Source organism: Squalius cephalus (genome assembly GCF_949319135.1).
Source record: "Squalius cephalus genome assembly, chromosome: 7".
Taxonomy (NCBI): domain Eukaryota; kingdom Metazoa; phylum Chordata; class Actinopteri; order Cypriniformes; family Leuciscidae; genus Squalius; species Squalius cephalus.
This window is the reverse complement of record NC_137128.1, coordinates 2,181,891-2,202,261: the sequence shown is the minus strand read 5'-3', so window position 1 is coordinate 2,202,261 and position 20,371 is coordinate 2,181,891. Positions and strand designations below refer to the sequence as shown.

Sequence of the window (20,371 nt, the reverse complement as noted above, 5' to 3'; positions counted from 1 at the left end):
GTAAAACCGCATTTTTCCATCTTAAAAATCTAGCGTAGCGTTAGTTCTGGCAGGTCACGTTAGTCAAGCTCGCATCAGCTGACCCTCAGCTGATCCACATCTACCTATAGGAATACGACGCCTATCACTGTATACATATATAAGCTCCTTCAGTATTATCAGCAGCTATCGCGTTTCTCAGGAGCTAATTACCCTCCTCCATCCCCAGCTCCTCCTCTCACCCAGTCAGGGTTTGGCCTTCTGATTCCCCTTGAATCAGAATTAATTCTCGATTATGTTGTACTTTAAAATCTTGAATTAAATATATTTGCAAACTTTCATGTTGGTTCTGTTCTGTTTACCCCAAGGGGGGTTATTGCTGCTCTCCCTGCTCTTATCCATGCTAGGCTGCATGGATGCGCAGGGAGTTCTCGCCCAGAACAGAACCATACTGCCAATCCAAACTGTATGCTAATTGTCAATCATATTTTACGGTAGTGGTCCTGACAGAAATATATCTAAATTACGTCATATGCTCTCATTGACAAATGCGGAACAGTTAGTTAATGCGTTCATGACCTCAAGGCTAGATTACTGTAATGCTCTACTGGGTGGTTGCCCTGCACGCTTAATAAACAAACTACAGCTGGTTCAAAACGCAGCATCTCGAGTTCTTACCAGAACCAGGAAGTATGACCATATTAGCCCGGTTCTGTCAAAACTGCATTGGCTCCCTATTAAACATCGCATCAATTTTAAAATATTGCTGATCACTTACAAAGCACTAAATGGTTTAGCTCCGCAGTGCTTGAGCGAGCTCTTAACGCATTATAGTCCTTCACGTCTATTGCGGTCTCAAAATTCCGGCCAGTTGATAATACCTAGAATATCAAAATCGACTGCTGGCGGTAGATCCTTCTCCTATTTAGCACCAAAACTCTGGAACAGTCTTCCTACCATTGTCCGGGAAGCAGACACACTCTGTCAGTTCAAAGCTAGACTAAAGACACATCTCTTTGACCTAGCATTCACATAATACATTATAGACTTCTATAATTCAGTGTTAGGCTGCATAGATTAGGTCAGCCGGAACCGGGAACACTTCCCATAAATCCTGATGTACTCGTTACATCATGAGAAGAATGGCGTCTACGATAATATTAGTCTCTCTGTTTATCCGAGGTTTACCGCAGTCCGCCGGATCCAGGCCGTATCCAGATCTGGTGAAGGACCTTCGCCTGGACGCGACGACAACACAGTCCTGAAGTGTCACTAGTCTCTCCCCTGTGAAGGCCTCGTCCCCTCCCTTTACCTCTCTACAGATAGTTCGCGTGGCTACATGGAAGCGATAAAAATTCTGTCTTATATATTTTAAGGCCAGACAAGTAGTTTGTTGAGGGTTGATTTGTAGGGAAGGACTACACACCTGCGCACATATATTCAAACGCACATACCTATAGACTGAACTCGTAATACGCATGTGCACGCCATCAGCGTTCTCACGGGTTTGCGTTTTTGAAGTTTGTGCAGAAAGAACTGAAGAGTTTTCTGTTAAAATGGTGTGTGTTAGCGGCCCCTAAGTTAATAACTGATGATCGTTGCGACGGAAGTGAACCAATCAAACTAAATTTAGCTGGACAATAACTTTATTCTAGAGCTGCTATAAAGCCTAAACAATCTCTGTTACTGTAATCTCCTGTTATCTCTGTAAAGCTGCTTTGGAACAATCTACATTGTTGAAAGCGCTATATAAATGAAGATGACTTGACTTGACTTGACTGGTTTCCCCCTGTCAGCCATTAGCCAGACAAACATATAGCCCCGCCCCCAAACTCACGCCATTAGTCGAGTCAGTGTTGAGAAAGTCACACATTTGCGGACAGTTCAACCAACAAGGTCATTTGAACTGTTTAATATCTTAAACACTCCAACATTTCACAAATAATTCTGTTTTTAAATAAAAAAATATTCTCCTTCCAACTTTCTTTTTATTCCCATTTACCTGCATCTACTGCTGTTGCAGCAGTTGTTAGAGTTTATAAAGAGCGCGTGATGACACCATGAATGAGTTTGCATTGCCGTATCAAACACTGCTTCTGATCCCACAGGAGAAGGAGAAGAAGTACATGCTGCCCTTGGACAATCTGAAGGTCAGAGACGTGGAGAAGAGCTTCATGTCCAGCAAGCACATGTTTGCCATCTTCAACACAGAGCAGCGGTAAATGATGATTTCTCTCTTTCCTTTTCTTTGGTTTAATAGAAATTTTAGCATGGTCAGAGCAGTTTGACATGAGCTGATTTCATGTCATCAGTTCTCAAAGACCACATCAGATTTTCATCATCAAGAGACAAACTTTTTGGACTTAAGAATGTAAGCAGTGAGGATTCAACAAAACTCTGAAGGACCATTCACACCAAGGACGATGACTATAACTTTAAAGATTAATTTTTTAAGTTTAATAATCATTCCAATTCAATGAGAATAGCAAAGTATAAACAGCAATAATAACAACACAATAGACAAGGAACGAAATCATTGGAATCACTTTGACGATTATTTTGGCGTTTCCGCTCAAATTTGCGAATTGACCTTATGTGCAAAATTGGAATATCGCATAAAATGTTTGCGATTAAAGCACTGTTTCCTTCCAGTGAGTCGACGAGAATAAAATTGGCACTTCCTGATAAACAGTCGCTAAATATCACTAAGAAAAGTAGGAGAAGCCACTGTATATACTAATTTTCCTATGTAATGAATGACTTGAAGCGCAGTAAATGCAGTCATGTCATCTTGCGTTGTAGGCAGATGCTGCTGCTTAGTCTGCTGGTTGGTAGAAATGTATCTGACTCAATTGAGCACATTCGTTTTTTTATGCGCATTTTTAGAATTTATGTGAAGCTTGGATTTTCCATCCAGTGTTTTTTATGCAATATTCCGAAATGCACATAAAAAATATCCGGATGGACGTATAGCTAATGATAAAAAATATTGACAGCCAATCAAAATCCATCCTGCTTTAAAGAACTTGCATTTAAAGCGGCAGACAACAAAACTGTTATAATAAACAGAACGATATTGTGAGTTTGTGTGGACACTAATGTCATTATAGTTATTATTCTTGATGTGAACAGACCTTTACTGTAGAATGAACTTCACTCATTCCTTTATTTGATTTGTTTTTCCTGGGGTCCTTTTTCTGCAATTCAGTTTAGACTCAAGAAATTTGGAAGTTAGTCTTTTTTTTCTTCTTTAATCTTACTTTATGGTTATTATTATGATGATGAGACATACACAGAAGCCTGTCTGGGTTAATCTTCATACCACAGACCCAGTGAGAGCTGTCATGCTTCAGGCATCTGACTTGAGTTCTTCAATTTTGTTGTAGAGAGTTTCAAGAGGTCCTACAATGCTTTGTTATCTGTGCTGATTTCTGATGTAATCTGCAGATGTTTCTTCTTTTGGGATGGCTTTTCACCCTTTGGTGAATGTTGTAAGAGCCTGGCGGAGGCTTTCATTTGAATGACGGCTTGTTTTCCCACAGGAACGTCTTTAAAGACAGTCGTTTCTTGGAGCTGGCCTGCGACACCCTGGAGGAGGTGGACAGCTGGAGAGCGTCGCTCCTGCGGGCCGGAGTCTATCCGGAGAGGGCCGTGGTACGTAACGGCTCATGTCTGAGACATCACTACACACTTAATATCACATACTGAGTTAAGCCTCAAAATCGTAAGCTTGAACCACCTTCCTCGTCACTTATCTGAACCGTTGGTCACTGTGTGTCCCTTGACTCCTCCTGCCAGGTGGAGAGCGACAGTTCTGGTCCGTCAGAGAACTTCTCCATGGATCCTCAGCTGGAGAGGAAGGTGGAGACCATCCGCAACCTGGTGGACTCCTACATGGCCATCGTCAACAAGTGCATCCGGGACCTCATGCCCAAGAGCATCATGCATCTCATGATCAATAATGTAAGCGGGATGCACCATGAGAGATTTGATTTCTGGTTGTTTTGGAACTGAATTTTCGAATGTATAGTATCTGAACCGTCACTGTTAAAAAGATCAAATTCAAGACACTATATCATCATGTTCCTCTTCCTCAGGTGAAAGACTTCATCAACGCAGACCTTCTGGCCCAGCTGTACTCGGCCGGAGACCAGAACTCCCTGATGGATGAGTCTCAGGAGCAGGCCCAGCGGAGGGACGAGGTGCTGCGCACACACCATGCCCTGAAGGAGGCGCTGGCTATCATCGGGGATATCTCCACCTCCACCATCTCCACTCCACTGCCACCTCCTGTGGACAGCTCCTGGCTGCAGGCCGGGCAGGGCGGCTCTCGGAGGTAACTCTCGCTCACAGCCTGATATACTTCAGTCATGGATGGCAGTTTAATGTTCAAGTGTCAAAAAGGTTGCCCTGGGGTCTTCTTTGCCTGTGCCTCACCCATAAAAGAAGCACCCTGCTAAAAAATCCAGCATTTCTGGTCCCCAGCGTAAGGTATGATTTGCATTCTGATAGATCAGCTCAGGATTGCTTGAGAACAGCATGACTATGCTGGTCCGCCAGCTAGACCAGCACTATACCAGCATAAACCAGCCTGGACCAACATATAATTCATGCTGGTTTATGCTGGATTGTTCACTAGGGAAGTAGGGAAGTTGTGATCCAGTGGGTCAACTGGAGGTGCAGAACAAGCCGTGATGGGAGGTGGACTTGAGGTATTATCCACCGTTACCCCATGCAGACTGAACCACAGGACACTAGAAACTGCAGTTTGGTCCAGGCTGATTATGAATTGGGCCTTTCCTAGGTGCTCAGTCAATGCATATGACTGCAAGGCCCAATTCATAATCAGCTTGCAGGGTGGATCTGGTGTCAGAACCCTCCGGCTGGACCAGCTGTCCTTGGACTCCCATCAGCTACATATATAATCCTTGAAAACCTCAATGGGACAAGTGAAGACATAGTGCTGTTGGTCTGTTTTAAGACCAGCAAACCGCTTACATGTGTGTTGCATGACTCCAGCTGCTCTTGTGAGGCACTTCAGCTGTGGCTCCACTGCCTTTCATGGAAGTGGATGTGGTAGATGCCAAGATGCCAAACATTGGTATGTTGACTTCAGATCATTCCCTCTCCAACTTCTCCACAACTCATAAAACAGGAAAGACAATTTTGCTATTTTCCCCCTAAACACTTTATCTAGTGATTACCTGGATGCCACAGTACATTAGGACAGCCACAGCACACCAGCTGTCAGTGGAAGGGACCTTTCTGACAGCAATTTGACAGTCTCTCCTGACTAACATTACATACAACAGAGAGGTAATCTCAAGATCTCAAGTTTCTGTTCTTGACCATCCCATCCCAAACTCACAGACAGAGCTCAGTGGAGACACAGCTGAAGTTAAAGCCCGCTGCTATAAAGACATCAGTGTGTCTGTCCCACAAGAGTGGGAGTCTCCCAGTGTCCTGCTAGAGCAGGGGTGTCCAGTCCTGCTCCTGGAGAGACACCATCAGGCACAGTTTTGCTCCAACACGCCGGGCTGCAGGTTTGTAGTGATACTGAAGGCCTTGATGGACTGGTGCAGATGTTTAATTGGGGCTGAAGATGGCCCTCCGGGAGAAGGGCTGGATATCCCTGTACTACAGCATGTACTGGCCGGTCATCAATCATAACAACCCGGCATTCTGGAAGACCTGGAAGTGTGGTTGAGCCCAGCTGTGCCCTACAGAGACTCAGAAAGCCCTCCTCTCCATGTGAACTTGAGGAGTGAAGTGCAGTTCCTGTGATGCTCAGATCAGAGAGCTCGGACAGAAACTGATGACTGTGTTGAAGGCAGCGGACAGGTCTGGTTAGATGATTTGGGGTTAACAATTTTATTGATGGACCATGGAACGAAGCCAATTTTTTCTGTGAAAGAAAAGATAGTGGAAAACAATTCCCTTGGGAGTTTTGGGAGTAATTGCAAGAGTGTAACCGGTGGTACTGTGGGGTTGAGTGTAGATTTGAAAATGAAGGAGGAGTTCCAGCAATAGCCACACTTGTTCTGCTCCTTCTTATCTGTGATCATCTCTTGTTCTGTAGGTCTCCTCCGCCCAGTCCCACGGCTCCGCGCAGGATGTCTGCAGGCCAGAGGCCGGCCGGTAGGGGCGCCCCTATGCCTCCGTCCCGTCCAGGGCCTTTGGGGCCCTTGAATAACAGCGCTGACAGCCCACAAGTTCCCAGTCGGCCCAACAGGGCCCCGCCTAGCATTCCCAGGTGAGACCCGACCCCCCCGCCTTACCTTCTGTCCGGATGCAGAATAAGCCCTTAAATGTCCGCTTTTCTCAAACACCTCTTACCTCTTTCCTTACCACATTCTTTTCTGTTTCTAATCTTATTTAAGCCTTCCTCACAAGTACACAAACACATGCTAACGCATAGCAAGTGTGCAGTACACTCGCACACACTTAACTCTTTCCCTGCCAGTCATGGCCCCCAGAATAATTTGTCGTATGAATATCCGAGCATCTGATATCAAAAGAAAGAACAGAGCCTCTGTTTTTAAACAAAACATTTGTATTCTAGCTTCATGCATGCTTCTTTTATTAATAGATAAAAACTTGTCAACAATTGAACAACCTTGAACTATGTTGCTCCATCATGACGCTTTAGACTAATGCCCACTATACAATATATACTTACGTTATGAATTGTGTTTTGACAAATTTCGATCCGTAACGACGCATTAATCAAGTGTGCGCATCTATGTTTACACCAGCGTTCACATACTTGTCCCTAGACCCTATTTTCATACCCTTGTTGGACGCTACAATCGTTCACTACACTACAGTTTTTACGAGAGATTCGCTAAATCTACGTGTAATCTCCATGCTAGTGCAGCTGTATATATTAACATATATATTACTGTTGTGTAACAGTATACTGAATCCGTGCATAAACTCTTAAAGTGACAGCAGCCTAATATTCCTGCTGTTAATACAAGAACAAAAGACAAAGAAAATCACTCGCTGCTCTTGACTGAATACGTTTTCTGACTTTAATTGTAAGAATTAATCTGTATTATTGTTTTTGTTTACAATGGAAACTATCCAGTGTTATTTTACATTTGATTACTTTAATTTCTGTAGTATTCCTTACCTGAATAATAACCTACCGTTAGACCCACCTGAAAAACTTAAAGCCGTGTTTATTTCATATCTCTCTTTATTCGATTGCATTATTTGTGCTATTGTTTGAAATTTGTTTATTTGTTCTTATTTTATTACTGACTCTTTACTTTTAAAAATCTTTAAAATTTAATTTTGCATTGAAGAAAAGTAAATTTGTGTTTGTAAATGCTGTCAATTATAGTTCTTAAAAGAGCATCGGAATCGACAGGTCACGCTTACAACAAAACAGCGGATATCGGAATTGGCCAAGAAAACTGCTATCGCTGCATCTCTGCTATTTCCGTACCCTTGTTAGACGCCACGGTCGTTCACTACACTATAGTTTCTACGAGAGATTCGCTAAATCTATGTGCTATTTCCATGCTAGTGCAGCTAGCTCTATTAGCAGATTGTCTGATGGTGTTTTCTACTTCACAGTACTAGATACTAACTCTGTCTTCTTTGTCTCTTACTCCTCCATCCATTCCAACAACCCTTCCTCAACGCTTCTGCTGTCCCCAACACCTTCTTCCTCTTCCTCTTCCTCTTCTTCCTCTTCTTCTTCTTCTTCTTCTCCCTCTTCCCCTTCCTCCTCCTCTTCTTCTTCCTCTTTTTCTTCGTCTTCCTCCTCTTACTTCTTCTTCCTCTTCCTCCTCTGCCTCCCCTTCCTCTTCTTCTTCCTCTTCCTCCTCTTCCTCACCCTCTTCCTCTTCTTCCTCCTCTTCCTCTTCCTCCTCCCCTTCCTCTTCTTCCTCCTCCTCCTCTTCCTCCTCCTCCTCTTCCTCTAACCCAGTCGTCGCCCCCCGCCCTCCCCCACCCGACAGGTTCCCCCGTAAGAGAGGCCCCGGGGCCGCTGTCTTTGCTCCTGGAGCGAGTGTGATACTCCAGGCCCATTCTCATGTGACCAGTACACCGGCGTCTGTCCTGTACCAAAGCTCCTGCATGTGCTCTCCATCTAGTGTCCTTCACACTGGCGTGACCGTGGTGGTGTCTGTGATAGCAGTGCTCGTTGTGTGTTGTGTGTCAGTGCCTGTGATTCAGTCTGAGTCTCTACCCTACACTAGTCTTCTTCATCCAGGCTCCTCTTCCCTGGTGAAATCATTCCCATTCCCGACAGCACTGGCCAGCCATGCATGTGTGTTTATTTCAGGGTGTGTGTGTGTGTGTGTGCGTGTGTGGGTGTGGGTGTCCACATACTTGTGTCATATAGTGTGTGAGTGATATATCTTAGTATAAGCCGGGAAGTGTGTGTGTGCCTGAATTAAAAGATATGTGTACAATAATTTAAGATTATGTGATATTTGTGTTCTGATAGTAGATATTTAAATTATTGTTGTTTTTTATGTTAATGTTGTTTGTCGTTAAAAGGGTTTGATTCACTTTACGGTGTTTTCACACTTGGCAGGTTTGGTTCGATTAAAACTAACTCTGGTGCGATCTCTCTGTTCGTGGAGTTCGGTGCTAAGCGAACCGGGACTAAACGCAGCGTTTTCTTTTATCCGGACCAAAAGCAGCAGGAGAACCGAACTACGAGTGTGAACACACCCTTTTGTTGTTACAGTGAACACGCTCACATCTTTACATCTGCAAACACTTTTATGAGCCGTATCAGATTCCTCTTCTTGAATAGCGCCACCTGCTTGCAGTACTAGTTCATGACAGATCATGTAAATGTGCGACCAAAGTCCCTGAGCGATGCAGCTGTGTGTGTTTCAGATCTCTAAAGCACAACACAGTTCACCACAACTTTACTCTGCAATAAACACAGCCGTAGTTTTGAGTCTGTTCATTGTGTTAGTGAGATTTATTTGCTACTTTACTCATGTTCAGTAATTTAAACGCAAAACTCTTCGTTTGAGAATATTACAGGACTAGTTAAGGAATGTAAGACAAGCGGGCAGGAACTCATGGAAACAGCTGATGTATGATTTCTAAGTAATAACATGAATATATGGATATATTATCTGTAGGTGTGTGAATCAGAGGCTGAACTGTGTACTCGCTTCAACTGGATGTAATGGTGTGTGATGCAGTATTTCAGTTATAGAGTCTGTGACATTTAAACTAGTCCTCCTCATGTAAACACACGGTTAGAGACTGAACACAAGCAGGGTTTTCATCATACTGAGAGTCACATGCTAAACAAGCGTAGCTCATTCTAGAGCCTGAGTTCAGGGGTGATGTTCGTCTCTCAGGCTGAGCTGGGTTTATACGGAAGCTCGTTTCCGCCACAGAATTAAACATTTTAAAAGATAATTGCGACTTTTTATCTCACAATTGCAAAATTACATCTTTCAATTCTGACTTTATTTCTCACAACTGCATGTTATAAAGTCAGAATTGCGAGATATAAACTCACAATTCTGACTTTTTCTCACAATTCTGACTTTTTCTCTCGCAATTCTGACTTTATAACACGCAAATGACATTTTCTATAAGATAGATATATACTTGCAATTGTGAGTTATAAAGTCCAATTCTTTATATCATGCCATTCTGACTTTATATCACGCAATTCTGAGATAAAAAGTCTGAATTGTGCGATAAAAGGTTGCGCTGAGCTTGTATTATTGTGTGGCGTGAACAAGCTTGCACCGCTTCAGTCTCCGTCAGCGAGACCAGAGAACAGCAGATGTGCGGCCGCTTGCATAAACCACTAAGACTAGTCAAGTTTTTCTTCAAGACTGTGGATGGCTTTTTTAAGCCTAACTGCTAGTGGGTCACACTAGACCTTAAAGGGGTCGTCGGATGCCCATTCTCCACAAGTTGGTGTGATTCTTTAGGGTCTTCATGTAAAGTCTGTAACATACTTTGGTTAAACTCCTCAATGGTTGTTCCTCAAGAACAGCTCTGTCCACAGCGACCCGTTTCGGTGACTGTCTCTTTAAATGATAATGAGCAGCTGCTCACCCCACCCCTCTCCTCCATGGGGCGTTTCGATTGGCTGAGGGCAGAAATATGCTAATGCGGGACAGTCCGTCAGCGGTCATGGGCGGAGCATGAGCATTATGACATCATAGTGCTCAGAAAGTCCAAACGGCCTGATTATTGAGAGTGTTTAGACTTTCATTGTTTAGATTTTCTTCATTGTATGGTGGTTGTGTCCACACACTGCACAGACACATTTATATGCAAACACCATATAGAAGTGAATTCTGCATCCGATGAGCCCTTTAAGACACGGGTTAGGGTTAGGGTTAGGGTCTGTGTTTATGCCCGCGGCCCCTGAGTTCACTATAGCGTTATCATAACACTGTCATACGCTGGGACTGAGATGAACGCTTCAGCGTCTCACTCTTCAACTCGCTCTTTGTATGTTTCATTATGGCTTGATGTACTGTACCTCTATATGTATGAAATAATATGTATTAAGGAACATTCAATAAAAAGAGAACCTGCGGTGTCTAATGACTGTCCGTTTGACCTTTCTTTGAAAGCTTCTGAACATATACTGAGAGAAGACGGCGAGAGTGAGTGTGTGAGCTGATGTTATATGGACGAGGAGGGAAGGAGATGTTCAGCACACGGGAGAAGTGTTATGAATCTATCAGGAATCTGCTGCTCTATCATGAGATCATTATAAGATCAGTGATAGAAATCTACTGGAAACAGGCGGTAAATCACCATTATATTTACTGTTACTTTAGGATATGGGTTAGGCTACGTAATATTTATCCATAAATGTAAATGGGCATCTAAAAAAAAACTAGTTATACACATTTTAAAATAGAAATAGGTCGTAATACCGTAATACATGGAAATGGAAAATAAAGGCTTTGAAACATTCACAAACGGACATTAAAGTGTCAATGAGTAAAGCAGAAGTAAAAGGGTTAATAGCAAATAAAATAAGACAGTGGTGTCAGAAGGAGTGGGACAGTGGAGCGAAAGGTAGACGCTTTCACCACATTCAAGAAGAAGTAGACTAGAAGACGGTTTAATCTTAAGAATGTGTAGCCTATTGGACATTGTTTGTTAAATCAGCATAGAATGGGGAAACTGTGATTAGGAAATGGCTTAAAACAATCAAGAATATTTCATGAATTATTTATTTTCTTAAAAGAAACAAGACTGATCATTATTATTATTTGGTAAATAGACAAATGACAAGTGCGCGTCACACATCTCTCCAGTGGGTGGCGGGAACGCCAACCGCCATTACACACCAGAAGAAGAAGAAGAGGAAGAAGGAGGTAAACAGGAAGCGTGAAAGAGCATCTAAAATGGGCGGGCCAGTTCTTGCGGGATCGAAATAATATTTATACAGGTTACCTTATGTTCTGAGTTCTGACTATGAGTTCAAGTTTGCGAGTGTCGTTATGAAGCTGTAGGTTATTTCCCACACTAGTGGACCGCTCGGTCACGTGACACATGTTGCTTTGGGATGTGATTGATGGATCATCTCTCTTTAAAGTTTAAACTCTTTATAGAGGAAGAAACGCGTTTGTGTTTCAGGTGACAATCCTTGCAGAGAATACATTCAAATGATTGTGCTTTTAAAGAGTATTAAAGTCTCTGTGTAACGCCTCCTGCCTGACGCGTGTGTGTGTGAAGCGGGGAAAGTGTAAAGTTCATCGGTCTCTCACACGTCACTGAACCACACACACACACACACCCCGCTGGAGTCGCGCGTGTCAGACCCACGGGAGACGCGATAATGTGTGTTAGTGGCGCCGGTGGATGATGAAGATCGAGCTACTGCTGCTCTGCTCACTCTCTTACTGGTGAGGACTCTATCTCTGTTCATCTGTGTGTGTGTGTGTGTGTGTGTGTGTGTGAGTGTGTGTGATAATAACCAACAGAAACACCATAGCCAAACCATGGGCTGTTCTAGACCTTTACCATGGTATTATTTTAAATACCTCGGAGCACAATGTAAATGTCATGGCAGATGAATATGTCAGATCAGTAGAGGTTTAAATGTTCATTTGTGTGATTGTGACTCATGATGAACTTTAGATTGACTGACAGAAAGAGACCTGAGGTCAGAGGTCAGTCTGTGACTCACAGATCACTGCTGGAGTCAAAGCTGCTTCAAAACATCAGCGTGTACTTACAGATGTTAAAGTGTACTCTAAATCAAATAAATATACACAAAATACTTTGGACTCTAAAATTGCTGTAACATGTCTAACCAAGTTGTGTTCCAAGTTTGAAGTTGATATCACAAAACCCCATCCTGAAACGACCCCGTTTCTCTGTGCAGGATTGCTGTTCCACACGGCCGATGTTCAGAGCAGACACTGGGCGCTCCGCATCATGACACACACACCGATGAACAGGTCTGAAACACGCCAGGGATCCATGTCTGAGGTCATGTGTGTGTGTTTATGAGTCGTTTATGATATGTGTTCGTGTCTGAGGTTGTGTGTGACGTGTCTGTGTGTTCCTGTTGAGAGCTGGTGGATTCTCCTCGTCATGTACACTTGTATCTGTTCATTCAGCATTGGCTTTTATCCGCAGTGCCTTACAGATGTCGTGTGTGTGTGTGTGTGTTGTTGGCAGCTGGTGATTGACAGTAATGAAGTCGAGTCACTGGAGTCTTCCTCTTCCTCACGGGTCCCGGATCCCGTCGGTGTGTCTGGATCCTCCGAGTGCTTCTCCTGCCGGTCAGTGACGCTCAGGCCTTTACTCGCTAGGCTTCAGAAGCCCAGAGACTCTACAGTGTCTAGATTGAGTTTGCACTGAGGTAGCCAACACCACGTGTGCTGTTTCCCTCAGGGATTGTGCCGGCTCAGACTCCTGCTCTCCTGAAAGCCTCTCCGCAGACGCGCCTCCAGCTGCGTGTGATGCTGCCGAACACCTGCCGTTCGACTCCACGCTGCCCAGGTACAATACCTCACTGAGCCGGCTCAGGTCAGCACATCTGACACAGGTGGACCTCTGCTCAGTCTGAGGCCCTGTGTGTGAAGTCGTCTTATGTGTTCCTCATCTGTGTCTGTCTGTCATGGAAGTTTTCCAGCGGTTCAAGATAACGCCAGTGTCCGTGAGACGAGGAAACCCACCAAAGACCAAACTGGGAAGCGGAGCAACGCCTCCCTCATCCGGAAAGAACAGGTGACGCTTCCTTAAAGCCACAGACACACTCATGCAGAAGCTCTGCCGACTTTCAGTGTTACATCTCCTGATACAGCATCACACTCTGTGCCGTCTTTCTAGAACATTTAATTCAACATCCCTAACTGTACAAATATGCAGTCAAGACTACTGTAGTGTACTGTAGTGTACTGTACTGTAGTGTACTGTAGTGTACTGTAGTGTACTGTACTGTAGTGTACTGTAGTGTACTGTAGTGTAGTATAGTGTACTGTAGTGTAGTATAGTGTACTGTAGTGTACTGTACTGTAGTGTACTGTAGTGTACTGTAGTGTAGTATAGTGTACTGTAGTGTAGTATAGTGTACTGTAGTGTACTGTACTGTAGTGTACTGTAGTGTACTGTAGTGTAGTATAGTGTACTGTAGTGTACTGTAGTGTACTGTACTGTAGTGTACTGTAGTGTACTGTAGTGTAGTATAGTGTACTGTAGTGTAGTATAGTGTACTGTACTGTACTGTACTGTACTGTAGTGTACTGTAGTGTACTGTAGTGTACTGTAGTGTAGTATAGTGTACTGTACTGTAGTGTACTGTAGTGTACTGTAGTGTACTGTAGTGTACTGTACTGTAGTGTACTGTAGTGTACTGTAGTGTACTGTAGTGTACTGTACTGTAGTGTAGTGTAGTGTACTGTACTGTAGTGTACTGTAGTGTACTGTAGTGTACTGTAGTGTACTGTACTGTACTGTACTGTAGTGTACTGTAGTGTACTGTAGTGTACTGTACTGTAGTGTAGTGTAGTGTACTGTAGTGTACTGTAGTGTACTGTACTGTAGTGTAGTGTAGTGTACTGTAGTGTACTGTAGTGTACTGTACTGTAGTGTAGTGTAGTGTACTGTAGTGTACTGTAGTGTACTGTACTGTAGTGTAGTGTAGTGTACTGTAGTGTACTGTAGTGTACTGTACTGTAGTGTAGTGTAGTGTAGTATAGTGTAGTGTAGTGTAGTGTAGTATAGTGTAGTGTAGTGTAGTATAGTGTAGTGTAGTGTAGTATAGTGTAGGGCTGTGCCGGTAAACTTGACAACCGCACCACCGCGGTGGCTGAGTAGTACCGGCGGTTGTTCGCCTAAAAAAAATGTTGTATATGAATGCTGTTTTACATTAATATTATGACACACAAAGCTTTGTTTACAGAATAAATAATAGGTTAGCAATTAAATGTTATATCGCAGCCATGGAAAAGTTTTAATTCATGACGAATGAGAGAGTTGTACGTGAGCCCATAAACTTAAGCTTTGAATTCTGGTTTGCGATCTGGTCACCCGATTATCAGCAAATTTAAAAATATTCCATTAGTTATTCCTTATAGAAAGCTTGAATTGTCTACTTTTAAACAAAACAATTCAAAACGAAAATAAACCGACTATCATAATATGCTTCTATTCCGTTTTGAAGTGTGCATTTCTCTCTAGGCGCGTTCACTGAGAAGAGTGAGCATCGTCAACTTCATCTTTGCAGCCCGACACTGACACACACACACACACACACAAAACACTTTATTAATAAACAATTCAAATGTCTCCTTTCTATATTTGACACGTTCATAATCATTACTTTTGCCGGTTCTTTTTTGACAGCTGTTATGTGCGTTATTGGCAGCGTCACCCTTCGGTTACATGAACGCGTCACCGCCGCATCAGCACCAGAACATGGAGATTTTATTTTAGAGAATGATCGCACAACAGACATTAGAACATTAGATATTCTATAATTAAATAAACTAATCGAATATTCAAAAATCGTGACTCATCCCTGCATGGAATCTCTTTTTTCTTTTTCACTCGCGTCTCACCCAAAGACGCGTTAAACGTTTCTTCCTTTGTTCGCTTTTAGGTCGATTATTTTCGTATTCTTTTCTGTGGTAAAGTAGCCTAGAAAAACGCTGTAGGTCAGATAGCCTACATTTTTACTTGTACGTCAAATTCTTTTTAACACAGTTTGTGCTTGTTATTAGACATATGGTAATTGGTAAGGCGCGTCAAGTTCATTTTGTAAAGCGCGTTTCACACGCGCGGGGAATTTTAGTTTGGCTTTCTCTGGCAGCGCGCAAACATAGCCTAAATGCCTTGCCCTTGTAGAAGATAAATTCGCTCTTCATACCTTTTACAAGTAGAAAACATGAAGATATCAGAAAAGAGATCGATGGTATCTTTCCTGCTCGTGTCCCACATCCCTCTCAAAGCGCAGAGCGGTAGGCTTTATCACGCGCCTTTGTGTGGAAATATTAAACGAAAAAAAAAAAAAAAAAAATAGATTCAACTTTATTATATTATGTAAGTTACCAGTATTTACTGATATTTATTTCAATGCTTTACAGGCTTTAGTGTGTTGTTTCTTTCTTTCTTTTTTTTTTTCTTTCAAAACAACCCCCCCCCCCCCCCCCCCAAACACCGCAACACCGCCGGTATTTGGGTCCATTACTACCGCGGTGGTAAAAAACTGCCACCGTCACAGCCCTAGTATAGTGTAGTGTAGTGTACTGTAGTGTAGTGTAGTGTACTGTAGTGTAGTGTAGTGTACTGTAGTGTAGTGTACTGTACTGTAGTGTAGTGTACTGTAGTGTAGTGTACTGTAGTGTAGTGTACTGTAGTGTAGTGTACTGTAGTGTAGTGTACTGTAGTGTAGTGTACTGTACTGTAGTGTAGCGTACTGTAGTGTAGCGTACTGTAGTGTACTGTAGTGTAGTGTACTGTAGTGTAGTGTACTGTAGTGTAGTGTAATGTACTGTAGTGTAATGTACTGTAGTGTAGTGTACTGTAGTGTACTGTAGTGTAGTGTACTGTAGTGTAGTGTACTGTACTGTAGTGTAGTGTACTGTAGTGTAGCGTACTGTAGTGTACTGTAGTGTAGTGTACTGTAGTGTAGTGTACTGTACTGTAGTGTAATGTACTGTAGTGTAATGTACTGTAGTGTAATGTACTGTAGTGTAGTGTACTGTAGTGTAGTGTACTGTACTGTAGTATAGTGTACTGTAGTGTAGCGTACTGTAGTGTACTGTAGTGTAGTGTACTGTACTGTAGTGTAATGTACTGTAGTGTAATGTACTGTAGTGTAATGTACTGTAGTGTAATGTACTGTACTGTAGTGTACTGTAGTGTAGCGTACTGTAGTGTACTGTAGTGTACTGTAGTATAGTTTAGTGTGCCGTAGTGTAGTGTGCCGTAGTGTAGTGTAGTGTAGTGTAGTGTGCCGTAGTGTAGTGTAGTGTGCCATAGTGTAGTGTAGTGTACTGTAGTGTACTGTAGTATAGTGTACTGTGCCGTAGTGTACTGTACTCTAGTGTAGTGTGCTGTAGTGTATTATATGATATTGTACTGTAGTATAGTGCACTTTTCTCTAGTGCTGATCATCTGGATCTGATGTAGTGTAGTATAGTATATTGTAGTGCATTTCTCTGCTGCTCATCGTCTGGATCTGATTTCAGGGCTCCACAGATTCGGACCCGTCGCTGCCCAGCCGAGACCAGGAGATCCCCACCTTCGACGAGTGGACCAAGATCATGATGGAGACGGAGAAGAGTGAGTAGTGTTGAGATGGAGAAGAGTGAGTAGTGTTGAGATGGAGAAGAGTGAGTAGTGTTGAGATGGAGAAGAGTGAGTAGTGTTGAGAAGAGTGAGTAGTGTTGAGACGGAGAAGAGTGAGTAGTGTTGAGATGGAGAAGAGTGAGTAGTGTTGAGAAGAGTGAGTAGTGTTGAGACGGAGAAGAGTGAGTAGTGTTGAGATGGAGAAGAGTGAGTAGTGTTGAGAGGAGTGAGTAGTGTTGAGATGGAGAAGAGTGAGTAGTGTTGAGATGGAGAAGAGTGAGTAGTGTTGAGATGGAGAAGAGTGAGTAGTGTTGAGATGGAGAAGAGTGAGTAGTGTTGAGATGGAGAAGAGTGAGTAGTGTTGAGACTGAGAAGAGTGAGTAGTGTTGAGAAGAGTGAGTAGTGTTGAGATGGAGAAGAGTGAGTGGTGTTGAGAAGAGTGAGTAGTGTTGAGAAGAGTGAGTAGTGTTGAGAAGAGTGAGTAGTGTTGAGAAGAGTGAGTAGTGTTGAGAAGAGTGAGTAGTGTTGAAAAGAGTGAGTAGTGTTGAGAAGAGTGAGTAGTGTTGAGAAGAGTGAGTAGTGTTGAGAAGAGTGAGTAGTGTTGAGAAGAGTGAGTTCTGTTGAGATGAAGAAGAGTGAGTAGTGTTTAGACGGAGAAGAGTGAGTAGTGTGGAGATGGAGAAGAGTGAGTAGTGTTGAGACGGAGAAGAGTGAGTAGTGTTGAGAAGAGTGAGTAGTGTTGAGAGGAGTGAGTAGTGTTGAGACGGAGAAGAGTGAGTAGTGTTGAGACGGAGAAGAGTGAGTAGTGTTGAGAAGAGTGAGTGGTGTTGAGACGGAGAAGAGTGAGTAGTGTTGAGATGGAGAAGAGTGAGTAGTGTTGAGACTGAGAAGAGTGAGTAGTGTTGAGATGGAGAAGAGTGAGTAGTGTTGAGAAGAGTGAGAAGAGTGAGTAGTGTTGAGATGGAGAAGAGTGAGTAGTGTTGAGACGGAGAAGAGTGAGTCGTGTTGAGACGGAGAAGAGTGAGTAGTGTTGAGAAGAGTGAGTAGTGTTGAGATGGATTAGACTGAGTAGTGTTGAGATGGAGAAGAGTGAGTAGTGTTGAGACGGAGAAGAGTGAGTAGTGTTGAGACGGAGAAGAGTGAGTAGTGTTGAGAAGAGTGAGTGGTGTTGAGACGGAGAAGAGTGAGTAGTATTGAGAAGAGTGAGTACTCTTGAGACGGAGAAGAGTGAGTAGTGTTGAGACGGAGAAGAGTGAGTAGTGTTGAGACGGAGAAGAGTGAGTAGTGTTGAGACGGAGAAGAGTGAGTAGTGTTGAGACGGAGAAGAGTGAATAGTGTTGAGATGGAGAAGAGTGAGTAGTGTTGAGATGGAGAAGAGTGAGTAGTGTTGAGACTGAGAAGAGTGAGTAGTGTTGAGATGGAGAAGAGTGAGTAGTGTTGAGAAGAGTGAGAAGAGTGAGTAGTGTTGAGAAGAGTGAGTAGTGTTGAGAAGAGTGAGTAGTGTTGAGAAGAGTGAGTAGTGTTGAGTAGTGTGTGTGTTGAGAAGAGTGAGTAGTGTTGAGATGGATTAGACTGAGTAGTGTTGAGATGGAGAAGAGTGAGTAGTGTTGAGACGGAGAAGAGTGAGTAGTGTTGAGACGGAGAAGAGTGAGTAGTGTTGAGAAGAGTGAGTGGTGTTGAGACGGAGAAGAGTGAGTAGTGTTGAGATGGAGAAGAGTGAGTAGTGTTGAGATGGAGAAGAGTGAGTAGTGTTGAGAAGAGTGAGAAGAGTGAGTAGTGTTGAGAAGAGTGAGTAGTGTTGAGATGGAGAAGAGTGAGTAGTGTTGAGATGGAGAAGAGTGAGTAGTGTTGAGAAGAGTGAGAAGAGTGAGTAGTGTTGAGAAGAGTGAGTAGTGTTGAGAAGAGTGAGTAGTGTTGAGTAGTGTGTGTGTTGAGAAGAGTGAGTAGTGTTGAGATGGATTAGACTGAGTAGTGTTGAGATGGAGAAGAGTGAGTAGTGTTGAGATGGAGAAGAGTGAGTAGTGTTGAGACTGAGAAGAGTGAGTAGTGTTGAGACTGAGAAGAGTGAGTAGTGTTGAGATGGAGAAGAGTGAGTAGTGTTGAGAAGAGTGAGAAGAGTGAGTAGTGTTGAGAAGAGTGAGTAGTGTTGAGAAGAGTGAGTAGTGTTGAGTAGTGTGTGTGTTGAGAAGAGTGAGTAGTGTTGAGATGGATTAGACTGAGTAGTGTTGAGATGGAGAAGAGTGAGTAGTGTTGAGACGGAGAAGAGTGAGTAGTGTTGAGACGGAGAAGAGTGAGTAGTGTTGAGACGGAGAAGAGTGAGTAGTGTTGAGACGGAGAAGAGTGAGTAGTGTTGAGAAGAGTGAGTGGTGTTGAGACGGAGAAGAGTGAGTAGTGTTGAGATGGAGAAGAGTGAGTAGTGTTGAGACTGAGAAGAGTGAGTAGTGTTGAGATGGAGAAGAGTGAGTAGTGTTGAGACTGAGACGAGTGAGTAGTGTTGAGACTGAGAAGAATGAGTAGTGTTGAGATGGAGAAGAGTGAGTAGTGTTGAGAAGAGTGAGTACTCTTGAGACGGAGAAGAGTGAGTAGTGTTGAGAAGAGTGAGTGGTGTTGAGACGGAGAAGAGTGAGTAGTGTTGAGATGGAGAAGAGTGAGTAGTGTTGAGATGGAGAAGAGTGAGTAGTGTTGAGAAGAGTGAGTGGTGTTGAGACGGAGAAGAGTGAGTAGTGTTGAGATGGAGAAGAGTGAGTAGTGTTGAGACTGAGAAGAGTGAGTAGTGTTGAGATGGAGAAGAGTGAGTAGTGTTGAGAAGAGTGAGTACTCTTGAGACGGAGAAGAGTGAGTAGTGTTGAGACGGAGAAGAGTGAGTAGTGTTGAGACGGAGAAGAGTGAGTAGTGTTGAGACGGAGAAGAGTGAATAGTGTTGAGATGGAGAAGAGTGAATAGTGTTGAGATGGAGAAGAGTGAGTAGTGTTGAGACTGAGAAGAGTGAGTAGTGTTGAGATGGAGAAGAGTGAGTAGTGTTGAGAAGAGTGAGTAGTGTTGAGACTGAGAAGAGTGAGTAGTGTTGAGATGGAGAAGAGTGAGTAGTGTTGAGAAGAGTGAGTAGTGTTGAGATGGAGAAGAGTGAGTAGTGTTGAGATGGAGAAGAGTGAGTAGTGTTGAGATGGAGAAGAGTGAGTAGTGTTGAGACGGAGAAGAGTGAGTAGTGTTGAGAAGAGGGAGTAGTGTTGAGACTGAGACGAGTGTTGAGAGTGAGTAGTGTTGAGAAGAGTGAGTAGTGTTGAGAAGAGTGAGTAGTGTTGAGAAGAGTGAGTAGTGTTGAGAAGAGTGAGTAGTGTTGAGAAGAGTGAGTAGTGTTGAGAAGAGTGAGTAGTGTTGAGAAGAGTGAGTAGTGTTGAGAAGAGTGAGTAGTGTTGAGACTGAGAAGAGTGAGTAGTGTTGAGACGGAGAAGAGTGAGTAGTGTTGAGACGGAGAAGAGTGAGTAGTGTTGAGAAGAGTGAGTAGTGTTGAGACTGAGAAGAGTGAGTAGTGTTGAGATGGAGAAGAGTGAGTAGTGTTGAGAAGAGTGAGTAGTGTTGAGATGGAGAAGAGTGAGTAGTGTTGAGATGGAGAAGAGTGAGTAGT

At 43.2% G+C, this 20,371-nt stretch overlaps 2 protein-coding genes across 4 annotated transcripts in view; both read left to right on the top strand.

Annotated features, from left to right (window-relative positions):
* Window positions 1-10,533, top strand: part of dnm3b (dynamin 3b) — a 54,996-nt gene extending 44,463 nt beyond the window's left edge. For both annotated transcript variants that reach the window (XM_079876495.1, XM_079876494.1), the window contains 6 exons: window positions 2,088-2,197; window positions 3,522-3,633; window positions 3,778-3,942; window positions 4,077-4,315; window positions 6,059-6,232; window positions 7,919-10,533. In XM_079876495.1, coding sequence (XP_079732621.1) covers window positions 2,088-2,197; window positions 3,522-3,633; window positions 3,778-3,942; window positions 4,077-4,315; window positions 6,059-6,232; window positions 7,919-7,961 — 843 coding nt within the window. In that variant the 3' untranslated portion in view covers window positions 7,962-10,533. The remainder of the gene's footprint in view (window positions 1-2,087; window positions 2,198-3,521; window positions 3,634-3,777; window positions 3,943-4,076; window positions 4,316-6,058; window positions 6,233-7,918) is intronic.
* Window positions 10,534-11,285: 752 nt separating this feature from the next.
* LOC307161632 (SUN domain-containing ossification factor) overlaps window positions 11,286-20,371 on the top strand; it is a 58,084-nt gene continuing 48,998 nt past the window's right edge. For both annotated transcript variants that reach the window (XM_079876491.1, XM_079876490.1), the window contains exons 1-6: window positions 11,286-11,849; window positions 12,332-12,407; window positions 12,631-12,734; window positions 12,847-12,954; window positions 13,080-13,182; window positions 16,647-16,740. In XM_079876491.1, the coding sequence (XP_079732617.1) occupies window positions 11,806-11,849; window positions 12,332-12,407; window positions 12,631-12,734; window positions 12,847-12,954; window positions 13,080-13,182; window positions 16,647-16,740 (529 nt within the window). In that variant the 5' untranslated portion in view covers window positions 11,286-11,805. The remainder of the gene's footprint in view (window positions 11,850-12,331; window positions 12,408-12,630; window positions 12,735-12,846; window positions 12,955-13,079; window positions 13,183-16,646; window positions 16,741-20,371) is intronic.